The sequence below is a fragment of the Anolis sagrei genome, chromosome 3 (assembly GCF_037176765.1).
Source record: "Anolis sagrei isolate rAnoSag1 chromosome 3, rAnoSag1.mat, whole genome shotgun sequence".
Classification (NCBI taxonomy): Eukaryota; Metazoa; Chordata; class Lepidosauria; order Squamata; family Dactyloidae; genus Anolis; species Anolis sagrei.
In genome coordinates this window covers 215,600,882-215,624,963 of record NC_090023.1, presented here as the reverse complement: position 1 = coordinate 215,624,963, position 24,082 = coordinate 215,600,882, and the positions used below count along the sequence as shown (strand labels likewise).

Here is a 24,082-nt window from a genome sequence, read left to right as displayed (position 1 = left end):
TATATATATATCCACACACACACACACAAACACACACATACACACACATATATACACGTACACATACACACACACACACCCTATATTTTGGGAATTACAAATTAAACCACATTTAATTCTAAAACATGTATTACAGTAGTTCGTCCTTTTCTGGCTGTTCAGGAAAACTCACATTACTTTCTATGCTTTTCTGAAACACTACCACTCAAGTGCATGTATTAAGCCCTTATGTAGCAAAAAGTAAGCTTTCATTATATGTCTAAATGAGAAAGTCTGAATTAATGAAACGTTTGGTTAAGCTGCCATTCTGTACAAATGAACCTGAAAGTAAACCCTGCCAAATCCTGTGAAACAACTATACAAAGGTTTTGCAGTATTCATTTTGAAAATACCACGTTGAATCAAGTTTAAAATAATGTTTTTATTGCAACTCAGTACTTTGGCTTAGTCATTTTTATTGATTTTATAGTTCAAATGTGATTGTGCAATTATAAATAGTGTATTGGAGAAAGATCTTTCTGAAAATGTTATTTTTTATTTTAGAAATGAATAAAATATGTTTCCCTAGATTACGTTTATTTTTTCTTGGGATGTGTCACTCTAGGGAATTATTCCCTTACTTTATCTGCTTTACGGAGCATCAAAATACCTTTCATTTTCTGAAATATAAAACAAGTGTGCTTCTTTTTTCTGATGCTGTGCTGGGAAGAATGCTTCTAAAGACTCTTCTGTTGTGGTCTGTACCTTGTAATAAGGCATTTGAAAAACAAGCATAGAGCAAAGAGAGAAAGGGCAGATTTGGAAATCTTGATTTCCCTGCCCCTGCTTATGCGAACGGGAGTGGTTCCCAGCAGACCTCCTGGGAGCATCACTGGAGGTATATTAATGCCTCATCCTGCCAGTCCTTCAGATTTCTGCCACAGCTACCTCTTAGCAGGAGTGGAAGACAAGATTTGGGGTCTCAGCAACTTGACAATACCAGGTGAGTGAGGTCTTGCAAGGAGAAAAAGGCTGGGAACCTTAGACAAATTCTCTTTTTAGGACAGTGGCTCATAGAATGCCTCCAGCCAGCATGGCCAGTTTTGTGAATTGTAAAGCAAAAAATGATTTTAACAAGCTCTGGGCAGGAGGAAATCAGGGATCCAGAGGGGCACCTACATTATAAAATTCATGCAGTTTGACACCAGTTTAATTATCATGCCTAATACTATTAAATTGGGAGAGTTGTAGTTTTATAAGCTCTACTGACCTCTGCCAAAGACTTCTGGTGCCTCACCAAACTGAAGATTCCAATATTCCGTAACATTGAGACATGGTATTAAAATGATTCCAAACTGCATTAATATTACAGTTTAGAGATATCCCAGGTTTCATTATGAGAGTTAATATTAAAGCATTATATCACTGATAAATAGTAGAGTCTCGCTTATCCAAACTTGGCTCATCCAACATTCTGTATTATCCAATGGAGTCTGCCTCTCACCCGGATCTATTGCTGTTTCAATACATTGCGATGTTTTGATGCTAAATTAGTAAATATAGTAACTACTACATAACGTTACCATGTATTGAACTGCTTTTTTGCTGGTTTGTTGTAGAACATGATGTTTTGGTGCTTAATTTGTAAAATCATAATGTATTTTGACATTTAATAGGCTTTCCCTTAATCCCTCCTCATTATCCAACATTTTTGCTTATCCAATGTTCTGCCAGCCCATGTTGGATAAGCGAGACTACTGTATTAGCGATTATAGTTGTATTAGTGATCAAGTGATGCAAGAGCCATATTTAAGTGCCTGAAAGGATGTTACATACAAGACTTGTTTTCTGCTCCTTGAAATAATCAAGCATAAACCAGTGATTCAAATTTCAAGAAAGGATATTCTGCCCAAACATTAGGAAGACATTCTTGACTCTAAGAGCTGTCCAACAGTGGTATTGACTTTGTCAGAAAGTATTGGACTCCCCTTCTTTAGAGGGCTTTATACAGAAGTTGGAGGTCTGTTTAATGGTTCCAAATTTTTGTGATAGTGTGTGGGACTCAGCCTGCATAAATAATATGGAATTACTACTTTTATTGCAATTTGGGTTTCTAATGTTCCCCAAACATAGCTTCTGCCAACCTAGCATTTCAAAAATGTGCAATGTGAATAGATCAATGGATACCGCCTTGGTAAAAGACGCCCATGCAGCCATGCCGGCAAACACAACCAGGAGACTCTACAGACAACAGGCTCCTTGGCATGGAAAAATGGAAAAAGAGCACCTCCCCATGGTCAGAGTTAAACATTGCCTTCAGACATCTGAGATGGAAGGGAAACCTTTGCCTTTGTATTGTATGTCATTGTTGTTACTGTATAAAATACGCTGAATGTTTGCCTACATATGTGTAATCTGCTCTGAGTTCCCTTGAAGAGATACAGCAGAATATAAATAAAGTATATTATTATTATTAGTTCTACTGTATTAAACTGCTTCTGCCTTTAGTTGTTGTGAAAGATGTAGTCCTGTTGAAAGAAACCCCGTGATAGGTTTGCCAAAAGTCACCATATGCCCAAAATTACTTGAATGCAAACTACATTGAAATAGCAAGAAGGATATGTAATTTCCTCCCACACTATTATGAGCCTGTGTGTGACACAGTGTGTGTAAGAGAAAGCAGATTGTGAGAAGATATGTACAATATGTGATATGGATTTAACCAGTTGCAAAATGTGTGTGTCCCTCCCTAATCTTCTGTTCTCTGGTCTTGACCATCATGCTCTTCTACAGAACTTCATCCTGCCACATTCCAGTGTCACAAAGAAGAGAAATCACCCACCCATGGCATCCACTACACAATCTAGTTCCCTGCTGTCCCTGCTCTATCTCGCACTGTTGACTTTTGTGGGGAGTGCTGTGCTCCTTGCTGAGATGCATCAGCACAGCTTGCTGAGTCGCAATGTCCTTACATTTCTGGGGGCACTTATGATTTCGTCCTGCGTCTGGATGCTCTGGTTTGGCTGGCGCTCCGCCAACAACAGGCAACTGAAAATGCATCAGGATCACCAGGCTGGAGCAAGCTGGTTAAAAGGTAGAGATGTTACAAAAATACAATTGATTGCAAAGTACCAGGGATGAAAACCACCAGCCCCTAATGTCTTTATCTTTGGCCAAGATGACTAGAGCAGACGGGAAATGGAATTCAGTGGCATCTGGAAGATTATAGGTTCTCACAAATATGAGAAAATGGCCCCTACCTAACAATCCTCCTGCCCTTCCATAATGTAGACCAGGTGTCCCCAAACGTTTTCAACAGGGGGCCAGATTACTGACCCTCAGACCGTTGGAGGGCTGGACCATCGTGCGGGCCGGGCAAGGGAGGCGGCACAGTGCAACTTACCTACCTCGCGCTGCCCATCATGAAAGCCTGGCCTCGCGCAAAGCCCCTCGCCGCTTGCAAGGCCCAATCCCCTCACTTGCCTCATGCTGCCCATCAGGCCTGGCAAGCAATGCAGGTGGCGAGGACTTCATGCGAGAACAGGAAGTGCAGTGTAGCCTCCCTTGCCTCAGATAACCCAGTTGAAAGCTGATATGGTGGGATTTTCTGCCTTGGTATACTGGGATATAGAGATGTGGGGACCTGGGTGCCCTTCCACACAGCTGTATAACCCTAAATATCAAGGCAGAAAATCCCACAATATCTGCTTTGAACTGGAATATATGACAGTGTGGACTCAGATAACCCAGCTCAAAGCAGATATGGTGGTGGGATTTTCTGCCTTGGTATTCTGGGATATAAAAATGTGTGGATCTGGGTGCCCTTCCACACAGCTGTATAATCCTGAATATTAAGGCAGAAAATCCCACCATATCTGCTTTGAACTGGAATATATGGCAGTGTGGACTCAGATAACCCAGCTCAAAGCAGATATGGTGGTGGGATTTTCTGCCTTGGTATTCTGGGATATAGAGATGTGTGGATCTGGGTGCCCTTCCATACATCTCTATATCCCTGAATATTAAGGCAGAAAATCCCACCATATCTGCTTTGAACTGGAATATATGGCAGTGGGGGCTCAGATAAAACCAAGACAAGAACCCACCTCAGAATTCCTCGAGGGGCCTTTCCTGCCTTCCTTTCTCTTCCTCCGATGTCCCAGGAGCCTGGGCTGGTTCTGCTACGGGGAACCAGTGTGTTTTGCACAAGGGGATGGAAGGGAGAGGGAAAGGGAGGCGGCCTTTCTGGCGGGGGAGGGGAGAGCAGCGCCTGAGAAGGAGGGCCTGCCAGGCCTCGGCCTCCGTTTCAACTCTCTTCCCAGGAAGAGGCGAGCCAGGCTGCTCTCGCTCCACAGGACAAATTAAAGGTGTGCTTGTTTGGAAAGGCGCTTCTCCAGAGCCCTTCCATACAGCGCTCTCGCTGCCCGTCGGGCCTGGCAAGGGAAGCTGCAACTCATGGCCTGTTCTCGCGCGATGCCCTTCCCATGCCTGGCTTGCACGAGGGGCAGCGTGAGGCAGGTAATTTTCATCGCTGCTTCCATTGCTTGCCAGGGCCGACGGGTGGCGCGAGGCAGAGAGGGGCTTTGCGTGAGGCCAGGCCAGGCCGCGCGGGCCGGATAGATGCCCTTGGCGGGCCGCATATGGCCCGCGGGCCTTAGTTTGGGGACCCCTGATGTAGACATTTCTGGTTACGAGAAATCAAGGGCATCTGCATTATATGAGTAGGAATGCTATGAACCATGAAGTACTGCACCAGGCAAAATAAAAAAAATAACATTTATTCACAAACTGTTTGTCTTATAAATGGCTGTGACAAATTGTTATGTTTGCCTTTACAACCTTGTGAGGTAGGTTAAATTTCAAAACACTCTTAAGTCTCATGTACACTGTCCATTTAATGCAGTTTGAACTATCAGGATTCTTCAAAGATAAAGCCCACTCTTGGGGCTTCTAGAATACTAAAAGAGGTTCTGTATTTTCAGAAAAGGCTTTTGACACAGATATTCCTTTGAGTGGACTATGCAATCCTTACATCAGGAAATTCATCCCCAACCACCTTGGAGTAATTTCAGCTACTTCCACCAGGGATCATTTTGCTTGACAAAATGCTACCACTACAATTCTATTTAATGGGCTGTGGTTCCATCCTATGGAATTCTGGGATCTGTAGTTGAGAGAGGGGCTCTTATAAGCTTCAGCCACAAAACTATTGCCTATCTAAATTATAAATCCCAGGATTCCATAGGAAAACATGATAGTTAACATGGTATCATAGCGCTATAATTGTGTAATATGGAAGAGCTAAAAGCTAATGTAGTGTAGTGGTCTGGAGATCAGGTTTTAAATCTCCACTCAGCCATGGAAGTCCACTGGTGACTTTGGGTGGGCCACACACTCAGCCTCAAAGGAAGACAAAAGAGAAGTCTAAGTGTCTATTTTTTTTGTGCAATGTTTGGGGTGACAGTGCTCTCTTGTCATGACAGGGGGCCTATCTCTTTTTGCGTTGGCCACACTGGTTTTGGACTGCCTCTCCTTGGGCTACTACTATGAGCTGCAGCACTGTGCCTCCATGCTAATCACCACCTTCCCTGTTGTACAAGCTGTTTTCACCATCATTCAGGTGAGACTGGATTTGATTTTGATACTTGGTGGAGAAACTACAGCAATCTCAGCTAAGCCAGATTCATCCTTCAAAGTGTAAGCAAGCATTCTTTGCTTCCTTCTTCCTCAGATCATTTTAGTCCACATCCAGAGTTTTAAGCCGTTTGGCTTTTTTTTTTTTAACAATTTTGAATTTCCTTGAAAAATGCCTACATCACTTAATGCAATTAACCAGGTTTGAGAGAATCAAAGAAATATTTTTAAGTCTTGGATGTGGACTACATGGCCTCCCACCTCTGAGCCTTCCTGCAGCTCAAAGGAGAAGCAATCTGGGGGAGTACAGGTGGGGACAGCATGGTGTATTGGTTTGAGTATTGAATTGTGACTCTAAATGCAAAGATTTAAATCCTCACTCAACAATGAAAACCCACTGGGTGAATTTGGGGCAGTCACGTTCTCTCCGCCTCAGAGCCAGTAACGGTGTGACGTTGTCTTTAATTTTGAATTTACCTCCTTACAGGTCTCGTTGCTGTTGTTCAGTGCTAAAATTTGCATTCAAGAACACCAGCATATAAACAGGTAGGACTATTCCAGTGGTTCTCAACCTTTCTAATGCCACTATCCCTCAGTACAGTTCCTCATGTTGTGGTGACCCTCAACCATAACATTATTTTCGCTGCTACTTTATAACTGTAATTTTGCTACTGCTATGAATCATAATGTAAATATCTGAAATGCAGGACGTATTTCATTCACTAAACCAAATACCCAATATGTCAAAACTGGAATACTGGTGGGGTTGGGGGGGGGGATTGATTTTGTCATTTGGGAATTGTAGTTGCTGGGATTATAGTTAACCTACAATCAAAGACTATTCTGAACTCCACCAACAAAGGAATTGAACTTGGCACACAGAACTCCCATGACCAACAGAAAATACTGGAAGGGTTTGGTGAGCATTGACCTTGAATTTTGGAGTTGTAGTTCATCTACATCCAGAGAGCACTGTGCATTCCAACAATGATGGATCTGGACCATACTTGGCACAAATACTCAATGTGCCCAAATGTGAACACTGGTGGAGTTTGTGAAAAATATACTTGACATTTGGGAGTTGTAGTTGCTGGGATTTATATTTCACCTACAATCGAGGAGCATTCTGAACCCCGCCAATGATAGAATTGGGCCAAACTTCCCACACAGAACCCATATGACCAACAGAAAATATTGTGTTTTCTGATTCTCTTTGGTGACCCCTCTGACACCTCCTCACAATGCCCCCCCCCCCCAGGGGTCCCGGCCTCCAGGTTGAGAAATGCTGGACTATTCTCTTGAGTCATTGCAGTGGATAGTTAATTGTCAATACCTGAAAGCAGGTATTGTTCAACTCTAGGAGATGGACATGTCTTCAGGCTTCCTTCCAAGGGTCTTCCAAATCCATGATTTGCTTAGTTTGGTTTGTTAGGATGTCTAAGACAGGTTGTGGAGTGCACACAGCAACTATTGGAAAATGGGAAGGAGCTAGAAAATCCAGCAGGAATAGCTGCAAGGTATCTCACCACTGCTCTCCCATTTTCACCATATTCTGTAGATGTGATGATGGACAGCCTCTGCAATAACAAAATGATGCCATGAATTGTTAATGAAGTTTGAGAGAATAATAGTATAGTTGACCTGGTGACTAGAAGTCAGTCCTAATTTTGAACCATCATGACTGTGAAATGACAGAATATCTCTCAAAAGTACACAATACAGCACATAACTAGTCTCTTTCTTTCTTTTTCTTTAATTTCTAGGTTTGGGTTGATGCACACTTTGGCTACTAATGTGCTTCTGTGGATGAATGTGGTGCTGGACGAATCTATGAAGCAGCTAGAAGAATTTTATGATGCTCAGAAGGGAGAGAGCTCTCAGATTCCTCATGGTACAAACTACATTTCTTATTGGAGAGAGGAAAGCAATGAACAGTTGTTCTTGTGTACCTTTCAGTTTTTTTCAATTTATGGTGCCTCAAACACAAACTTATCATGGTGTTTTCATGGTAAAATAGATTCAAAAGGTAGTTGCCCATGTTTTTTTTCTGAGTCTGAGAGAGTTGAACTACTCCAAAGTCATTAAATGGGTTTCCACAGCTAGGCAGGAAGTTGAGCTCTTATTCCCACAGTTGTCGTTCAATGCTCAAACCATTCTATCATGATTGTTCTCAACAAGCAGTAGAGGTCTGTAAATGGCTTGAGAAGGACAATGACAGACTACACAGTGGTTCTGAACCTGTAGGTCCCCAGATGTTTTGGCCTTCAACTCTCAGAAATCCTAACAACTGGTAAACTGCCTGGGATTTCTGGGAGTTGTAAGCCTGAGGACCCACAGGTTAAGAATCACTGGACTACAGGATCTGCCAAATTCTAAAATATGATCAACTGCATGCATGTGCTTTCCAGTCACCAGTTAACTTGGCAACCCCGCGAATTTCATAGATTTCTTATGCAAGGAATCCTTAAATGTGGATTTGCCAATTGTTCCTCTGAAATGTAGCCCACAATACTTGGTATTTGTTGGCAGGCTCCCATCCAAATGGTAGAGTTGGAAGAGACCACAAGGCCCACTCAATCCAACCGCCAGGGACTTCCATTAATAAAAAAACCAGGAAAGGTCTGCATTCTTAATGGGAAAGGATGGGCACTTCTCCAAATTAAAACTGCATATCTCCATATGAGTCTTCCCGGCACCTAATACCTCAGGAGAGGCCTCCCTCAGTCCGACCACCTTCACAAGCATGGTTAGTGGGGATGTGAGACACAACATTCTTAGTGGCTGCCAATATTCAAACTCCTTTCCCAGAAAGACCAGAATAGCCTCTTCTGTTTTTCATTGGACTTTTTTTTATTCCCAAGGTGTTTAGAACTAAAAGTTTTTAAAGAAAGTGTTTTTCACAACATGCTGTATTACTGCTTAGTTGGTTTTTTTAATTGTTTCAATATCGCAAATATTGTGATTCTGTTTTAATGCTGATCTGTTTATGTCCTTAATTATATTGTATTAATTTTAAATTAAAGACATAGCCATATTAGTCTACAAAGGCACCTTAGAATCAAACTGAGAAAAGGAAGTTGGTACTATACGTTTCCATAGGGTGCATCTAAACTGTATAATTAATGTATGGTAGTTTGTCACCACTATAACAACAACAACAACAAGAAGAATAACAATAACAGTTTGTTTATATTCCATTCTACTCCCCAAGGGGACTCACAGCGGATTACTACATACACAGATAGGCAAAACATTCAGTAGAATAACAATGACATTCAAACGCACAGAACAAAGACAAAAGCTTCCCCTATCATCTCTGGCTTTCTGGAGGTGGTGCTCAACTCTGAACATGGGGAGGTGCTGTTGTACCATTTTCAAGCTGAGGAGCCTCCTGGTCACGTTGGCAACATGGCTGCATGGGTGCCTTTACTACCTTCCTACCAAAGCAGTACCTATGATCTACTCATACTTGCATGTTCTCGAACTGCTTGGTTGGCAGGAGCTAGAGCTAACAGCGGGAGCTCACCCCAACCCACGGCTTTGAACTGCCAATCTTTAGGTCAGTAGATTCAATAGTTAACAGTTTAAATGTTGCACCACCACCATGCCTCAATGCTATGGAATCCTAGGATTAATAGTTTGGTGAAACACTAGCAGTCTTCAGTAGGGACAGCTAAAGACTTTGTAAAACTACAACTCCTTGAGAAGGAAGAATTTGGAATTGGAAATGAAAGCACTGTTAATAATAATACAACTTCAGAGACATTTTGTTGTTTCAGTACCAGCAGAAAGCATACCAGCTACTTTTTTCCTGTTCTCCCTCCAGGCAGCTCCAGCACCAACAGCTGCATCTGTATCACCAGCCTGTGCCACAGCTTTTCGGAGGGTGCTGCCTACCTGCATCCCTTCAACATTGAGTTCAGCCTCTTCTCTTCTACAATGTTGTATATCATTTGGAAGAACACTGGCAGGGAAGGTCATCATCAGAAGCCACCAGTAGCTCAGAAGGCACACTTCCACCTCAGTGGGGCTTTTGTGGGACTAATTTTAGGGGCTTTGGCCATTTCAGCAACTTTTGGGGTGATGATCTCATTTGGAGTGCTTGCCAAGCTGCCTGAAACCATTCCTGAAGCCCTTCGAACATACTACATCTTCAACTCCATTTTGTTGTCTGCCATGTTCTTGGCAACTTTGATTGGCATCACCACTTACAGGATGAAGAAGAAAGGTGGAGATCCCTCTTCAGATAAGAGTGTGGTAAGGAACTTAGATGTCACCTTGCTTCTGGGCAGCTCCTGTGGTCCCCTCATGGTGTCCATCTTTTCTTTGGTAGCCATCTTCTTTCTCCATACTAGTGGCAGTCTCCATCTTCTGGACTTCTGCTTCTCTCTCTGTAAGACTATTCAAATACTGGGACAGAATCTGTTCATCACTGAAGCTTTGTACTCCAGCCCTTACCATGATGAAGCAGATTCTCAAGATAATACTGAATTTGCTGGTAGCAGCTGGGTGTTTTCCATTTCTAGATGTCCTATGGAGCAAAACAGCAATGGATCTTTCTCCAAAACTCACACAGTGACCAACTTCATGGCCAATTTAGACAGTCAGATATCTCAGCACTTGAATGACTATGATGGCGACCAACCCCAATTCCAAATTCTCCCTTCTCAAGGAGAACCTAAGAAACCAAGCATCAGAAGAAAAATTCTACAAAACATCTCAATTCTCCTTATCTTCTACAACATCTCGGTGAGTTGCTCAGCTTGTGTCAGAAGCAGAGGTGATACAAAAATATAGATATTATTTCTATTCACTTTCATAAAGTTTGAAAGTGGTGTGAAGGTTCCTAGGGATAGACAATCCAACAGAACTTCTAGGAAATGGAGATAATACTTTCTCTGAAGCCATTTGACATTAATTGCTATTTCAGCATATCAGCTTTAGTTCAAATCTTGGGAAAGTTACTTTTTGGCAGTTTTTCCCACCAACATTTGGGGGGGGGGGATTGTCTAAACCAATAATTTTCCAAACTCTGTTCTAGACTGTATTATGGGTATATCAATAGCACAGTTTCACTAGGCTTAGACAACAAACTAGTGTAGAATAATGACATTTTTTAAAGTTAATAAGTGAATTTTATGAAATTACAGCTGTCAAAGTTTCACAAGCATAAAAAAAGAGCATATAAAACAAATAAAGAGTGGAATTTTACCTTAACTTAAGACCCATCTGCACTGCGATATAACACAGTTTCAAAATTCAGTTTAACTTCATTGAACTAGATTATATGAATCTACACTGCCATATAATGCAGTGTAGACTCACATGTTCATTCAATGCAGTTCAACTGCATTCTGGAACTTCATTATATGGCAGTGTAAATGGAGTCTTAATGGTATAACTTAGAAGTGTATCACTAGAACATGTGATATACAATATTTTCAAAATCCATCATAGTTCTCATTGTGAAAAAAAGGGAATATTATTCACTACAGTATGTTTAGCATTTCAAACTATCTTAAATAACTGGCATCTTTCTTTGAACTTATTTTAGTTATCCTTCCCAGATGCATCTGAAGATATGAATGCTCTTATTCATCATTACTAATTCCACAGTTGATAAACCAACTTTTTTTTACAAAGAAATCTATTTTACTTTCCATTATGTTGTATAAACAGATGTTGCCATGATGATGTCATTGATTTCAGCTGACTGCTGCCTTGGATAATGAATCTATTCCGGGCTTTAGTTCAAATGTCAAAGGATCTCTCCAAGGTGCTGAATCCTATTCCTCAAATGACCCCAGCATTTTGAATAACTCCTTTACGTTTCAGACTAAACCCAGGAATAGACTCGCTATCCCACTGTGCATATGCTTAAATCTTCCTCTCTTTGGAAGGATCTAACCTAGTCCACTTCCAAACAAATTTTTGTGCACACTAATGGAAGAAAAAATATTTTAATGATTGTAAAACCACAACCTACTTTACAACCTAGGGAAAAGGTTCCCATTCACCATCACATGTTCATTCAGCGAATACTTACACATGTGAAAAGATGAAGATATAGAAATCATGTGCCCCACAGTATGTCACATGATAACTGGACTATCTGATTCATTGGTAGGGATGAGGGAGAGGGCCTTCTCGGTGGTGGCCCCCTGCCTCTGGAATGCCCTCCCCAAGGAGATAAGGCTGGCCCCATCCCTCACCTCTTTCTGTAAGAACTTGAAGACTTGGTGGTTTCATCAGGCCTTCGATAATAACTAGTCTCAAGTCACAAGCCCTTGGGCCAATAGTTAGGACTTGACCTTGTACCCCATCCATTCCCCAATTCCCTGTCATCTGAGGGTACCTTTTCTTCCAGCCCAGACCTTTTTTATAGTGCTTTAATTGGCCCTGGAATTTAGTTGCCCAGTCCCCTAGTAGGGCCATTGTTGAGACCGATCCTTGCACTGAAGCATTCAGCCAGCCCCATTTTTCTCTTCTCCTTGCACTAGCCTTGGCCCAGCCCATTCCAAATATTGCATGAAGAAGAGAGTGGAACTGGTTTTAAATTGATTTTAATGTATATGTTGTGTTAACAGTTTATGCCTATGTTTTTGTTTTATATTGTATGTTTTTGTATTATTTTGCATATGTGGAAACTGCTCTGAGTCCCCTCAGGGAAATAGGGTTTAAATAAATAAAGTGTATAAATAAAGTTTTATTCTTATTATTATTCCTTATCTCCTTTGTTCACTTAGGTTTGGATTCTATATGCCTATGGCACGCGCCCACACTTGGTAAGCCAAATTGAGCAGTCTTTCTACGGTTTCACGCTCTGGGCCATTGTAGTCAAGATCTCCCTGCCCTTGGGCATCTTCTACCGCATGCACTCCGTGGCCAGTCTCTTTGAAGTCTACTGCAAGACATGTTGAATAAGTGCCAGCCTTGAAGCAATGAACATATTTTATCATCATGGGCAAAGTATGACCAACAGTAGACATTTCAAGGAAGCTAAGAAGAGTCGTCCTTCACAAAGACAGGCTTGCTGTGCCAACTAGCATTGCACCAACACAGTTTATGTCTAGCTTGCTATTTGTACAAGTGGCAGTGTGTGTTGTGATTGAGTGAAGACCTGAATTTATATCCAATCAGTACAATTAGCAGTCATCTGTTTGCCTTGCATTCTTAACACTTAATGTCCTGGGCATCAAGCAAAAATCTGCCATTTGGTTATTGGCTTTGGCATAGCCCTTTAAAAAGAGAGAGAATGTCTTCTGTTAATGGGCAAGTCACTTTCTGAATGGTTGTATAGAGAAAATATTCAGAATACTTAATAATAATAATAATAATAATAATAACTTTATTTTTCTACTTGACATGCCTAGAACTAATAACAATAATATTTAATTCTGATTTAATATTTGTACATTTGTAGATTTTAAATTGTATTGAAATGCTTTTAATGTAAGCAGCTTTGAGTCTCCTTGTGGAGAGAAAAAGCGGGGTATAAATAAACATATTAACTAGCTTATCTTTGCAACAGTCATGCAAGAGATGGGTGCAACTACACTGTAAGAATGAATTAATTTTGACCTCTCTTGAAATGCCATGGCTCAATGCTATGGAATCAAGGTCTTTAGCTTTCTCTGCCAAAGAGTGCTACCAAACTACTAATCCCAGGATTCCATAGCATTGACCCATGACAATTCAAGTGGTGCCAAACTGCATTAATTATACAGTGTAGATATGCCCCCATGCCAGGCTTTGAAACAGCAGCTGGCCAGCATTACCCCATGGATCACAGCTGACCAAGTCTCCTGAGTCCCAATCCAACAGTCAAACTGCTGTCCAAACAGTCTTTGCATATTTAGAAAAGTAATCAACTGTAGTACTGTAGTCTATGTGATAAAGCTAAAATAAGTATAGGAGCAGTTTAGAAGAGTTCCTTACTTTTTCTGATGCCAGTCCCTGCATTATCAAATCAGAGTTAAAGAAGAAAATGATACTTGCTAGCAGGTCTTTTGGGAGTTGTGTCCTTGAAGGGGCCATGGTAGCACAGTTGTTAAAACCACTAGCTGCAAGAAAAGCTGCTGACTGGAGGGTTAGCAGTTTGAAGCCACGAGTTGGGGTGAGCTCCCAACTGTCAGCCCTACCTTCTGCCAACTTAGAAGTTCAAAAACATGCAATGTGAGTAGATCAATAGGTACCATCTTGGAGGGAAGGCAAAAGGGCACCCTATCCAGTCATACAAGCAAAAAGACTGGAGATATATCTACGGTCAGCAGGCTCCTCGGCATAGAAAATGAAACAAGAGTACCTCCTCATGGCCAGAGTTAAACATCACCTCCAGATGCTGGAGATGAAAAGGGGAAGGCCTTTACCTTATCAGTGTATTGTATATCATTGTTCGTTGTGTAAAGGTCATAGAATGTTTGCCTTATATGTGTACTGTAATCCTCTCTAAGTCCCTCTGGGGAGATAAAGCAGAATATAAATAATAAAATGTATTATTATTATTATTATTATTATTATTATCCATCCACCTTCCTTCCTATGATTCACAAAAAAACTATACAGTATATAGAAGATTTAACAATAATAGAATTTCACTAGCCATAAATAATATTACCAATGACCAATGAATCACAGAACTAAACAGCAGGAATGTGGCTTTTATCCTCCTGTTGTAATGAAAAATAAAATACTTTTATCTGCAAAAGGTTTGGGACAGCCATATACAGAAGACATAACAAATATTAAAAGTTAAGTCTCTCTGTGTTTTAATGTATTGTGCAGTGTCTCCACTCTAGATTTTAGAACAAGCTTCAAATGGGTTATCCCTAGAACTGAATATATTTTGAGATAAGCTTTAGCAGTATAGATACTGAATTACAAGGACAGAAAAAAACTTAGACTCTTATAAGAAACACAATAACCACACAGCAGAAATATACACATGAGATAACCCGCCCTATCTCAGGGAGATAGGGCAGGTTATAAATAAATAATTGTTGTTGTTGTCATTATTATTATTATTATTATAATAAAATATATACATGTAACTCTGTGCATTTAATATTATTTTGTTTCTCTAGTTTACCAGATATATACCTTCCCTCCCAAAAAATATAGGTAACTGTGTCTATTTTATTTTCATAAATAAAAGAGTATACTATATCAACAAAAGTATCAAAATGCAGGAAGTCTTTTGATATCTAAAATATGTTTCGATAATTAATAAACACAATCTTTTTCAAATAATGGATACAGAAATAGATATAGGTACTGACAGAGATATGAATATAGGTATACATACACCTGAGTGCCTAAAACACAGAAACAAGATCAGACTGCATTATATTTTGATGAAAGAACAAGAAATACTAGGTGTGGTAGGCTATATTTCAGAGGAAGGACCCAACAAAACCACCTCTAAGTATTCATCACCTAAGAAAACTTTGTGAAATTAATCAAAGTTTCATAAGTCAACAGAAAACGTAAAGACACAAGCAACATATATCATACTACCATTTGACTTTAGAGCACACATGAGCAGAAGAACATACCTATTTTCCAGGCAAAGGGTACTTGTCCAAAGTAAGTGCTGCCACTCTTTTGCACTTGTTACATTTCCAGTCCAAACTCTCCCTATCAAGCTGCTTTCCTTCCACCCAGGACAGATGTAATGAGGAAGTGCTGGGGATGATTGACAGCCATTCTGACCTGTGAGGTCCCTTGTTCCTACTCTGACAGAAGTGGGCGGCACCTTTGGCAACCACCAGGTTTGCAGGCTCCACCGTGTGCCTGTCCCAGGTGAGGAAGTTTGCTGAGCAACATGGAGTCAGGTGAGGAGGAGTGGAAGGGGTCGACTATTTGGAGATTATTTCTGATTTTTCAAGGGATTACCCTTGTCTCTCTTAATGATCTTTGCAGTCTTTGATGCTTTGTCAGCTTGAAGAAAGGAGTAAGACAAGGGAAGGTTTACCTGTATATAGTAGAGTGTCCGTCAATGCAGGTGTTTTCGAGGGAGCTGTCCAGAGTGCTGGAAATTCCTGCTCTGCTCTCCTAAAAGGGAAGGAAGCTCATGGTTGGGGAATCGCCTAGTAATGGCCTTTGAGAGTGGGGCATGCCCCATATCGTTTCCTCGCTCACAGGTGTTTGTAAGTTCTCCGCCTCCAGGCTGCATTTCTAATGGAAGGGATGACATCACTTATTTATTAAGGTCAGGCCACTCAGCAAGCAGGCTGCTTTCCAGCTAATGTGCATGCAAGGAGACAAGGGGGGCGGGTGAGGGTTACCTATCAGTGATGCTGAATAGTCTGGAAAATCCCCCTCCTCCCTCCCTCCCTGTTGTGGGATCACAAAGCAGAAAGGGAGAGCTCTCCAGGGCTTTCCAGCTTTACAGATTCTAGAATAACTCCATGAGTTCTACCTTGCAAAAGCAAGCAGGGCAGAGGTACACATCGCAGCACTTTAAGGATTGATATGAAAAGTGTGGTCAGCAGTTATTAAAACTTATGAGTAATTAAAAAAATATTCCTTGCTGTTCTAATGTCAGGATATCATAGTACAAGTTGAACATCCCTTATGCAAAAGGCTTGGGACCTGCCACTTTTTTCAAGATTTCAAAGTGAGGTGAAATCTTCTGAAGGGGGGGGGGGGGGGGCGCACAGGCAGCAAAACAAACACAACAGCAGTATTAACCCTTCCCTATGCTATCCAAAGCTAATATGTATATTTGGCTGGAGTTACACAACAAATGTAGCTGTTCTGATATACATACAAATTCAAGTTAAGAACAAACCTATAGAGCAGTGGTTCTCAACCTTTTTTGGACCTGGGACCACTTGACCAAGGATCACTTTGACCAGGGATCACTTGAACGGGAACCACTTTGACCAGGGACCACTTGACCAGGGACCACTTGAACAGGAACCACTTTGACCAGGGACCACTTGACCAGGGACCACTTTGACCAGAAACCACTTCACCAGGGACCACTTGACCATAGACTACTTGAACAGGGACCACTTTGAACAGGGACCACCCTCCAAAATTAATACCAAAAGGGTTACGAATTAGTTTTTGGTCAACTTTAGATTCAGTTTGGTTATTTGGGGTGCTGATTCAGAAACTTGCACTGGATAGGCCACATCAGCTCTAGATTCTGATACAGAACATATGCTATCCAGTAGTCACCATCTGCTCACCCACAGAAAACCATATTTAATAATCTTGAGCTGATGTGGTAATAGTAATCTTTTGTGGTTAGTCAGCGTCTCCCCTTCCAATATCCTCATTGCCTTGTCATTGTAAGAGGGTTTCACTCTTGTTGCCGCGTGGTTTTGAGGCAGCAGTGTAGAAATGGTGAGGGCATTGACCATATTTTAGTTCTTGGGGACCACTGGTAGTCCACAGACCACAGGTTGGGAGCCACTGCTATAGAGCCTATCTTGTTCGTAGCTTGGGGACTGCCTGAACCTATATTTGTCTAAGCATACATACATAATGAGATACCTTGGAGATGGGACCCAAATCTAAACATTAAGTTCCTATGTTTCATATGTACTAGACAGACAGATAGCTAGACTGGCGATATATTTATACACAATATTTTAAGCATTTTTCATATATCTATCTATCTATTCAAGAAAAAATACAAAATAGAATACACCAATGGTATATATAACTACCAGAACATCTACAACTTTATAGTATCTACTACTACTACTTTACAATATTCTTCAGACCTTCAAGTATTACTTCCTTAATAGAACATAATTTTCTAACATTGGTGATTGTAAACTTCTCAATAATAATAACTATACATTGTATTTTGGAGTAAATTCCCAAACCCTACCCCAGGATAGTATCAACACTTTTATATTATCAACACTCTTAACCAACAGTGTATCATAAACAAGTAGAGAAAAATATTACTTATAGTAAAGAAACAATAATTTTGTTTTCTAACATTTGTTTTCTATTATTGTTCTTCTTTCTATCAATGATTTTTAGTAACTAAACTAAAGAGACGCTTTCTCTTAAAATTAAATCTACACAATGCCTTTAAAATTTGGAATCTGTTTGGAACAGATAACTAGGCTATTTAAAGATTGGTCCACAACATTGTTTAGTTACATTGAATATTTTTGTTCATGAAACAAAATTTGAGTACACTCAACCATCAGAAAAGAAAGGTGTCACTACCTCAGCCTCCGCTGTAGGCAATTTTCAATTACAGTAGAGTTTCGCTTATTCAACATAAACAGGCTGGCAGAACATTGGACGTGTGAAAATGTTGGATAATAAGGAGGGATTAAGGAAAGGCCTATTACACATCAAATTACATTATGATTTTACAAATTAAGCACCAAAACATCATGCTTTACAACAAATTGACAGAATACACAGTAACTTTATGTAGTAATTACTGTATTTACGAATTTAGCACCAAAACTTTGCAATGTATTGAAACAGCTGTGGAGCCAAGCAGGAGACAGACTGCATTGGATAATACAGAATGTTGGATGAGCAAAGGTTGGATAAGCGAGACTCTACTGTATTTTGGATTTCAGATATGGCATGCTGAACCTTTATGTAACAGGGAGCTTAACTGTGTGTTCCTTACTTTGCATCAAATGCGGAATAAAACTTTATAATAAAAAATAAGAATTCTAACAAAAGCTGTTACAATGATATCATTAGCAAGGCTGTCCAGGGCAAAAGAATTGGTTTAACAGTATGCTATATATGCTGACTAGTGTCCTACACTATCTTGAACTTACAGAATATGAGACAGCAAGGTGTTCAAAGATACTGACAAAGCGTCAGAGTCCCCATAGTGCCCAGGGTTATTTTCAGGAAAAATACAAAGTCTGAGGTTGTGCTGTAGAATAAATTTTCACTAATGATTCTTTTCTCAGTCTTTCCATTGAAAGTGTGACCTTACTCTGTTGAACATACTGTAGTAGCTTCAGAGGGAAAACCTCAAAACTCAAAAACATTTCAGCATGCTGACATTTTTGTTGTGCGACTTCAGGTGGTTTACAATGTATGGCAATCCAAAAAAAGACTTATCTTGGGGGGTTCTTGGCACGTTTCTCTTGAAGCTGAGAATGTGTGACCTTTTGGGAGAGGGCAGGAATTACAACCTTGATCTCCTTGAGTTTTAGCCCAGCATTCAAACCACTGTACCATGTTAGTTGCCATGCTGACATTAGGAGGGATTATAGGCATATTGTATATTTATGATCCACATCCTAATGCTTTATTCTAGTGAGCTACTTATTTAGTTCTGCCTGCTCCTCAATGCGCCACTGGTTTTGTAATGGAACTATATCCAGGAAATGTGTAGAAGGGATTTGCTGCTTGCTCACATTTCCCCTTATCATAATGTTTAATTAATGTTTAGGCATAATAGATGACAGTATATATTTATCATATGAAAGCACAAATGCACAGAGTTCTACACACATAACAGTTTTCAAAATGTGTATCTTGAAAGTTATCTTTGTAATCTAGATATCTCTTTACATTATTTATTGCGATGTAAATATATATTTGAAATCTTTATTGACCTACTTGCATTTCTGTAACTGTGTTTATGACAACAAGGTTGAGCTCTAAAATGTTTAAGCTTGGCTAAACTACAGTCTGTTTTCTGCACAATTTAGTATTTATTAATGCACTTGTATACCGCTAATATCTCAGCCTAAATCGGCGACTCATTGCGGTTTTAGTACAATCTAAATGAATTAAACACATCACAGATTCCTAGATATGGTCATATCCTGGAGTGTAATTGGCACATTAAAAAGAATACAGATTTAAGCTTTACTTGTCATGGTTACAGCATGTCATGTTTGCACAGATCGCAAGTCATTATAATACAGGGTTAGTCAAAATGCATAGGCCAATAAGCCATTCAATTGAATGGCTTATTGGCCTATGCATTTTGACTAACCCTGTATAATCTTTTAAAAAAATGAGGCCAAGATTCATAGAATTATAGAGTTGGAAGAGATCTTTGAGCCATCCAGTCCAACCCTTTGCAAAGAAGCAGGAAAATCGCATTCAAAGCACCCTACCAGACGGTCATCCAGTCTCTGTTTAAAAGGCTCCAAAGAAGGAGCCTCCACCACACTCTGGGGCAGAGAGTTCCACTGCTGAACAGCTCTCACAGTTAGGAACTTCTTCCTAATGTTCAGGTGGAATCTCCTTTCTTGTAGTTTGAAGCCATTGTTCCATTGCGTCCTAGTCTCCAGGGAAGCAGAAAACAAGCTTGCTCCCTCCTTCCTATGACAACCCTCACATATTTATACATGGCTGTCATGTCTTCTCTCAGCCTTCTCTTCTGCAGGCTAAACATGACCAGATTTTTAAGCCGTTCCTCATAGAGCTTGTTCTCCAGACCCTTGATCATTTTAGTCGCCCTCCTCTGGAGACATTCCAGCTTGTCAACATTCAGTTCTTGTTATAGCCGAAGAGATGTACAAGCAGTCCCCAAGTTACAAACATCTGATTCACAAACATCTCATAGTTAAGAATAGGGGTGAGACAACAGGAAGTGAGAGAAATCTACCCCTCAGAAGGGAAATTCAGTCCTGGAAGAGTTATCAGGGAGAAAGGTGTCTCCACTGAAGCTTTCTCACCAATCCTTCTGAACAGTGGCACAGACAACAAAACAAACACTGCAGGGGTGTTAAGCCTTACCTATGCTATCCAAAACTAATATATTTATAGTTTTGGCTGGAGTTACACTAAAAAACACACTTTTTCCAACTAACAAATAAATTCAGTCTAAGAATGGCCTACAAAATCTATCTTGTTCATAACCTGGAATTGTTACTGGAAATGTGGACTACAGGTGCTGCTATCTGTGGTCCAAAGTGGTAATCATTTCCAAGCTCTGATCCTGTCATTCCTCAACCAGAAAGATGTGGTGCCATAAACCTATAGAAATATATGACTGAATACAACAAGTATTTTAAACTTAAATCCCTCATACATAATGACAGTATGAACGTGAAAAGCAATCTGATGCATTTTAAACTTTTTTATTTTGCCATATAAAAATAAAAATATATGTTTTTAAAAATTCACAGTCTTAAAATTTTGTTTTCATTCTATATAACATCCATGGAGCGAAATAGTTGTCCCACATTGGATGTCTCTGCCCATCTTTTCAACTGCTGGAAAAGGGTTTATTTTTAGCTGTGAGAAAATGAATTTACTCACCATATACCTTAAGATCATAAATACAAAATATCTCAGCTGTAGGACTACTAAATTAATATGAAATAGCTTCAAAGAGGGAACTCAGCAAACACTGTGCAGGAGGTGGTATTGGATATGTTGATATTTCTATAGTCATAAAATCTTTTTATTGCTTTTTCTCACTTTTGTAAATGGAAAAAATGTGCTTTAGAATATTAATGCAGGGTTTATTTTTAGCTATGGTTTCATTTTCACAGTCAAGGATGTGCTGTTATACCCAAGGCTTGTTTCAAATTGATTCTTATGCACACATGCACACCCAGGGAAACACCAGCCTCATGGTTTTCCACCTGCACATAGGATTAAACAGTACAGTCACCCTATAAGTAGAAGCACATGATTATTTATTTATATGGCACTAAGACAAAAGCCAAGAATAGCTGTCATAGTACTTTGTGATAGCATTTAGAACAGAAAGTAAATCAAGGCAGTCAAATTTGAATGATCGGCTCACACATTTTCTTCTATGAGATTCTGTTATGAGAAACTGAGCTGCAGTGGAGGCAAACATATCTAAAGACTGGAAAAGTTAGTTTTTGGATTGCAGCTTCTAGAATCCGTCAGCCAAAATTATCACTGGCCATGCTGCAAGCTGTAGTTCAGCAAAGTAACTTTTACCATCTCTGACCATACTCTGTGTGATTGACACCTGGTTCAAGGCCTATATGGTTCAGGTCCAAGCTGAGATTGTATCTAATGACTGGGAGAAAAGCGGGGTACAAATAATAATAGTAGTAATTATTATTATTATTATTATTATTATTATTATTATTATTCCTATTATTATATCCTATGAAATCCAAATTCAGTTTGGGTTGCTTCAGAAGTTTTAGACTCTCGTTAGTCAAATTATTTGTTTTCATTTTTGCACCAGTTATTCACATTTATACACTCTTAACACAGTGAATGTTAGCTTTAAATGTGTCCCATAAACCCTAGCTGCAGAAATTTCCCAATCCCATCTGCCAATCTTCACAGGCTTCTTGTATAATCTATATTAGACTTTATATTTGAAATAACATAAAAACAGGAAACGACAGGAACTCTTCTTTGGGCTTTAATTAAATCGGTGAACATTATTTAAAAAAACACTCCACTTGCTTACTTTCAGAAACAGTGGGAAATATTTTGGACAAAAAGATTTTTTGGCATGGGGGCGTTTGTAGCCTGTGTGCTACAGATATCACCTCCTCTTTTAATATGCCTGCTTTGACTTGGCATAGACAGAAGACCTTTCTCTTCTGTAGGTCTCAAACATGAATGAAGAACATCTTCACATGGGGCTTTTTTGTGCCCTTTTTTTCTTATTTTTAAACGGGGTCTGCTGAGTGCCATCAGACCACTCTGGCTTGGCGGAGTGGAGTGGAAGCATCACAAGACGCTTCCTCCTCCACGATGGAGATGAAAGTGTAGCTTTTCACTATACGCCCTTTTCCCCATATTTATTTATTTTATTTATTTACGGCATTTATATGCCGCCCTTCTCACCCCGAAGGGGACTCAGAGCGGTTTACAATACATATTTTCATACAATATATTATATTATTAGCATAGTACAATATCAGTAGTACAATATCATAGTACAATACATATGATGAGGACAGAGACAGGGCGCCAACACACCTTGTCCCATCCCCACCATATGATGGGGGAGAGAAGGAGGACACACAGGGACTGTGGAAGCAGTTCCAGGAGTCAGTCCGCACAAATCCAGATCTTAGCTTAAAGTCCAACTTTTTCCAGGTGTCAAATTAATCCGGAGTAACCTGGGATATCCCAGTTTTCTCTGGATTAATGTGGTTTTATCTGAGGCATCATTTGGCTGTCTCAAATAAAACCATGATAGGTCCTACATTTTGGACCTGTCTGGAAGGACTTTATTGAAAGTGCTGGGCTCTAATTTGATATGGATGTTTGTTATTGTTGTCAATTCCCATTGTCACCATTGTTGTTTTTTAACATAGCAGATCAAATCTGGAAGAAAGAAAAGGAGCATTGATCTGAACCCTTGAGAAGCAAGATGTTTCCACTGGATTCCATATTATAATAACAGCGGCTTTCCCTCCTTAAGGAGACACCTTAGTGTTTAACATCATCAACAAAATGGGACAGCATGAAGTAATACTATGATCCACTGAAATATGGCCCACAACTGTTTCCACTGGTGGGAAGCAACCTAAGGGGCCAAAATGCAGCAAACTACCACAGGCTTCAGATGTCTCCACTTCCCAGAATCCAGAGTTCTCCTCCAAGCCACCCATAGGCATCACCTGTGAAGGTAGCTCTCTTCATGAACACACAGCATCCAGACTTGCCATGGCACAGGCACCGGATTCATTCCATGGGGATATTGTTTTTCCCAGTCACTCTCGGAGCTCCAGCAGCAACGTCAGCACTGCTAACCACCTCCTATTGAGCCGGCAAAACCGGCTAATGAATGGGAACCACCGAGGCTTCCGCACTGCATCGCCCATGGGAAGAGTGATCCTCATCAATACACCACTCGAAGGTACAACATTTGGCACTTGTGGCTCAGAGGTTGAGAAGTCACTTTTAAGAGAAATAATTACAATGGTGTACTGAAGATAATTGTAATTGAACAGTCATTACACAATGCTCTGGATTTCACAACATTATCTGTCACTGCTCAGGCTTCAGCATGTATTTGTAATTATTTGACTTCTAAGTAACTTTCCAGACTCTGCTGGGCCACAACACTCTTCATAATGTGGCATTGTTTTAATTGAGAACTAAGTAATTGCAGCTGTCTTTAAAAAATTCACCCCAAGTTAGGAGGGGAGGAAGAAATCTGACTTTCACTGCACAGCTATAGAGGGTTAATACTAGTCATGTGCCTGAAATTCTTTTCTCCTGTTTCATCATTTATTTCATTCATTCGGAGGCATAGAATGGGAAGGCCCCTTCCAGTACAAAAATAAACTCAACATGAAAGCAGGCAGGAGCAGGCTCCGGCTCCAAGCCTACTTTTCAGCATCAGGGGTATAGAGGAGAGAAGAGGGATTGTGCTGAAGGTGAAAATTATCCAGCCTCGCCACAATTCCCATCACGTTTGCTGGCAGCCTTGCTCCGCAACCATGCAGGCCCAGAAAGGCACTGGCAGGAGTGGGTGCTTTGTATGTCTGCATGCCACACATGCACTCTCTTTTCAAGAAGAGTGCATGTGTAGTGTGAAAACCCAAAG

At 40.3% G+C, this 24,082-nt stretch overlaps 2 protein-coding genes across 4 annotated transcripts in view; both read left to right on the top strand.

Annotated features, from left to right (window-relative positions):
• The first annotated feature begins 700 nt into the window (after positions 1 to 700).
• On the top strand, positions 701 to 14,165 carry LOC132769881 (proton channel OTOP1-like). Of its 2 annotated transcripts, XM_060766809.2 has the most exons (7): positions 701 to 982; positions 2,773 to 3,073; positions 5,463 to 5,599; positions 6,101 to 6,159; positions 7,377 to 7,504; positions 9,440 to 10,362; positions 12,360 to 14,165. In XM_060766809.2, the coding sequence occupies exons 2-7, from the start codon at positions 2,824 to 2,826 to the stop codon at positions 12,531 to 12,533; spliced, it is 1,671 nt and encodes a 556-aa protein (XP_060622792.2). In that variant the 5' UTR covers positions 701 to 982; positions 2,773 to 2,823; the 3' UTR covers positions 12,534 to 14,165. The 2 variants fall into 2 exon arrangements, with proteins under 2 accessions (XP_060622792.2, XP_067321961.1); XM_067465860.1 differs by lacking the exon at positions 701 to 982 and having other exon boundaries at positions 2,710 to 3,073.
• Positions 14,166 to 15,364: 1,199 nt separating this feature from the next.
• Positions 15,365 to 24,082, top strand: part of PDZD7 (PDZ domain containing 7) — a 48,523-nt gene continuing 39,805 nt past the window's right edge. Inside the window, exons 1-2 of one of the 2 annotated variants that reach the window (XM_060768277.2) lie at positions 15,365 to 15,446; positions 22,848 to 23,389. In XM_060768277.2, coding sequence (XP_060624260.2) covers positions 23,197 to 23,389 — 193 coding nt within the window. In that variant the 5' untranslated portion in view covers positions 15,365 to 15,446; positions 22,848 to 23,196. Of the gene's footprint in view, positions 15,447 to 22,844; positions 23,390 to 24,082 lie in introns of both variants that reach the window. The other variant, XM_060768276.2, reaches the window with a different exon arrangement.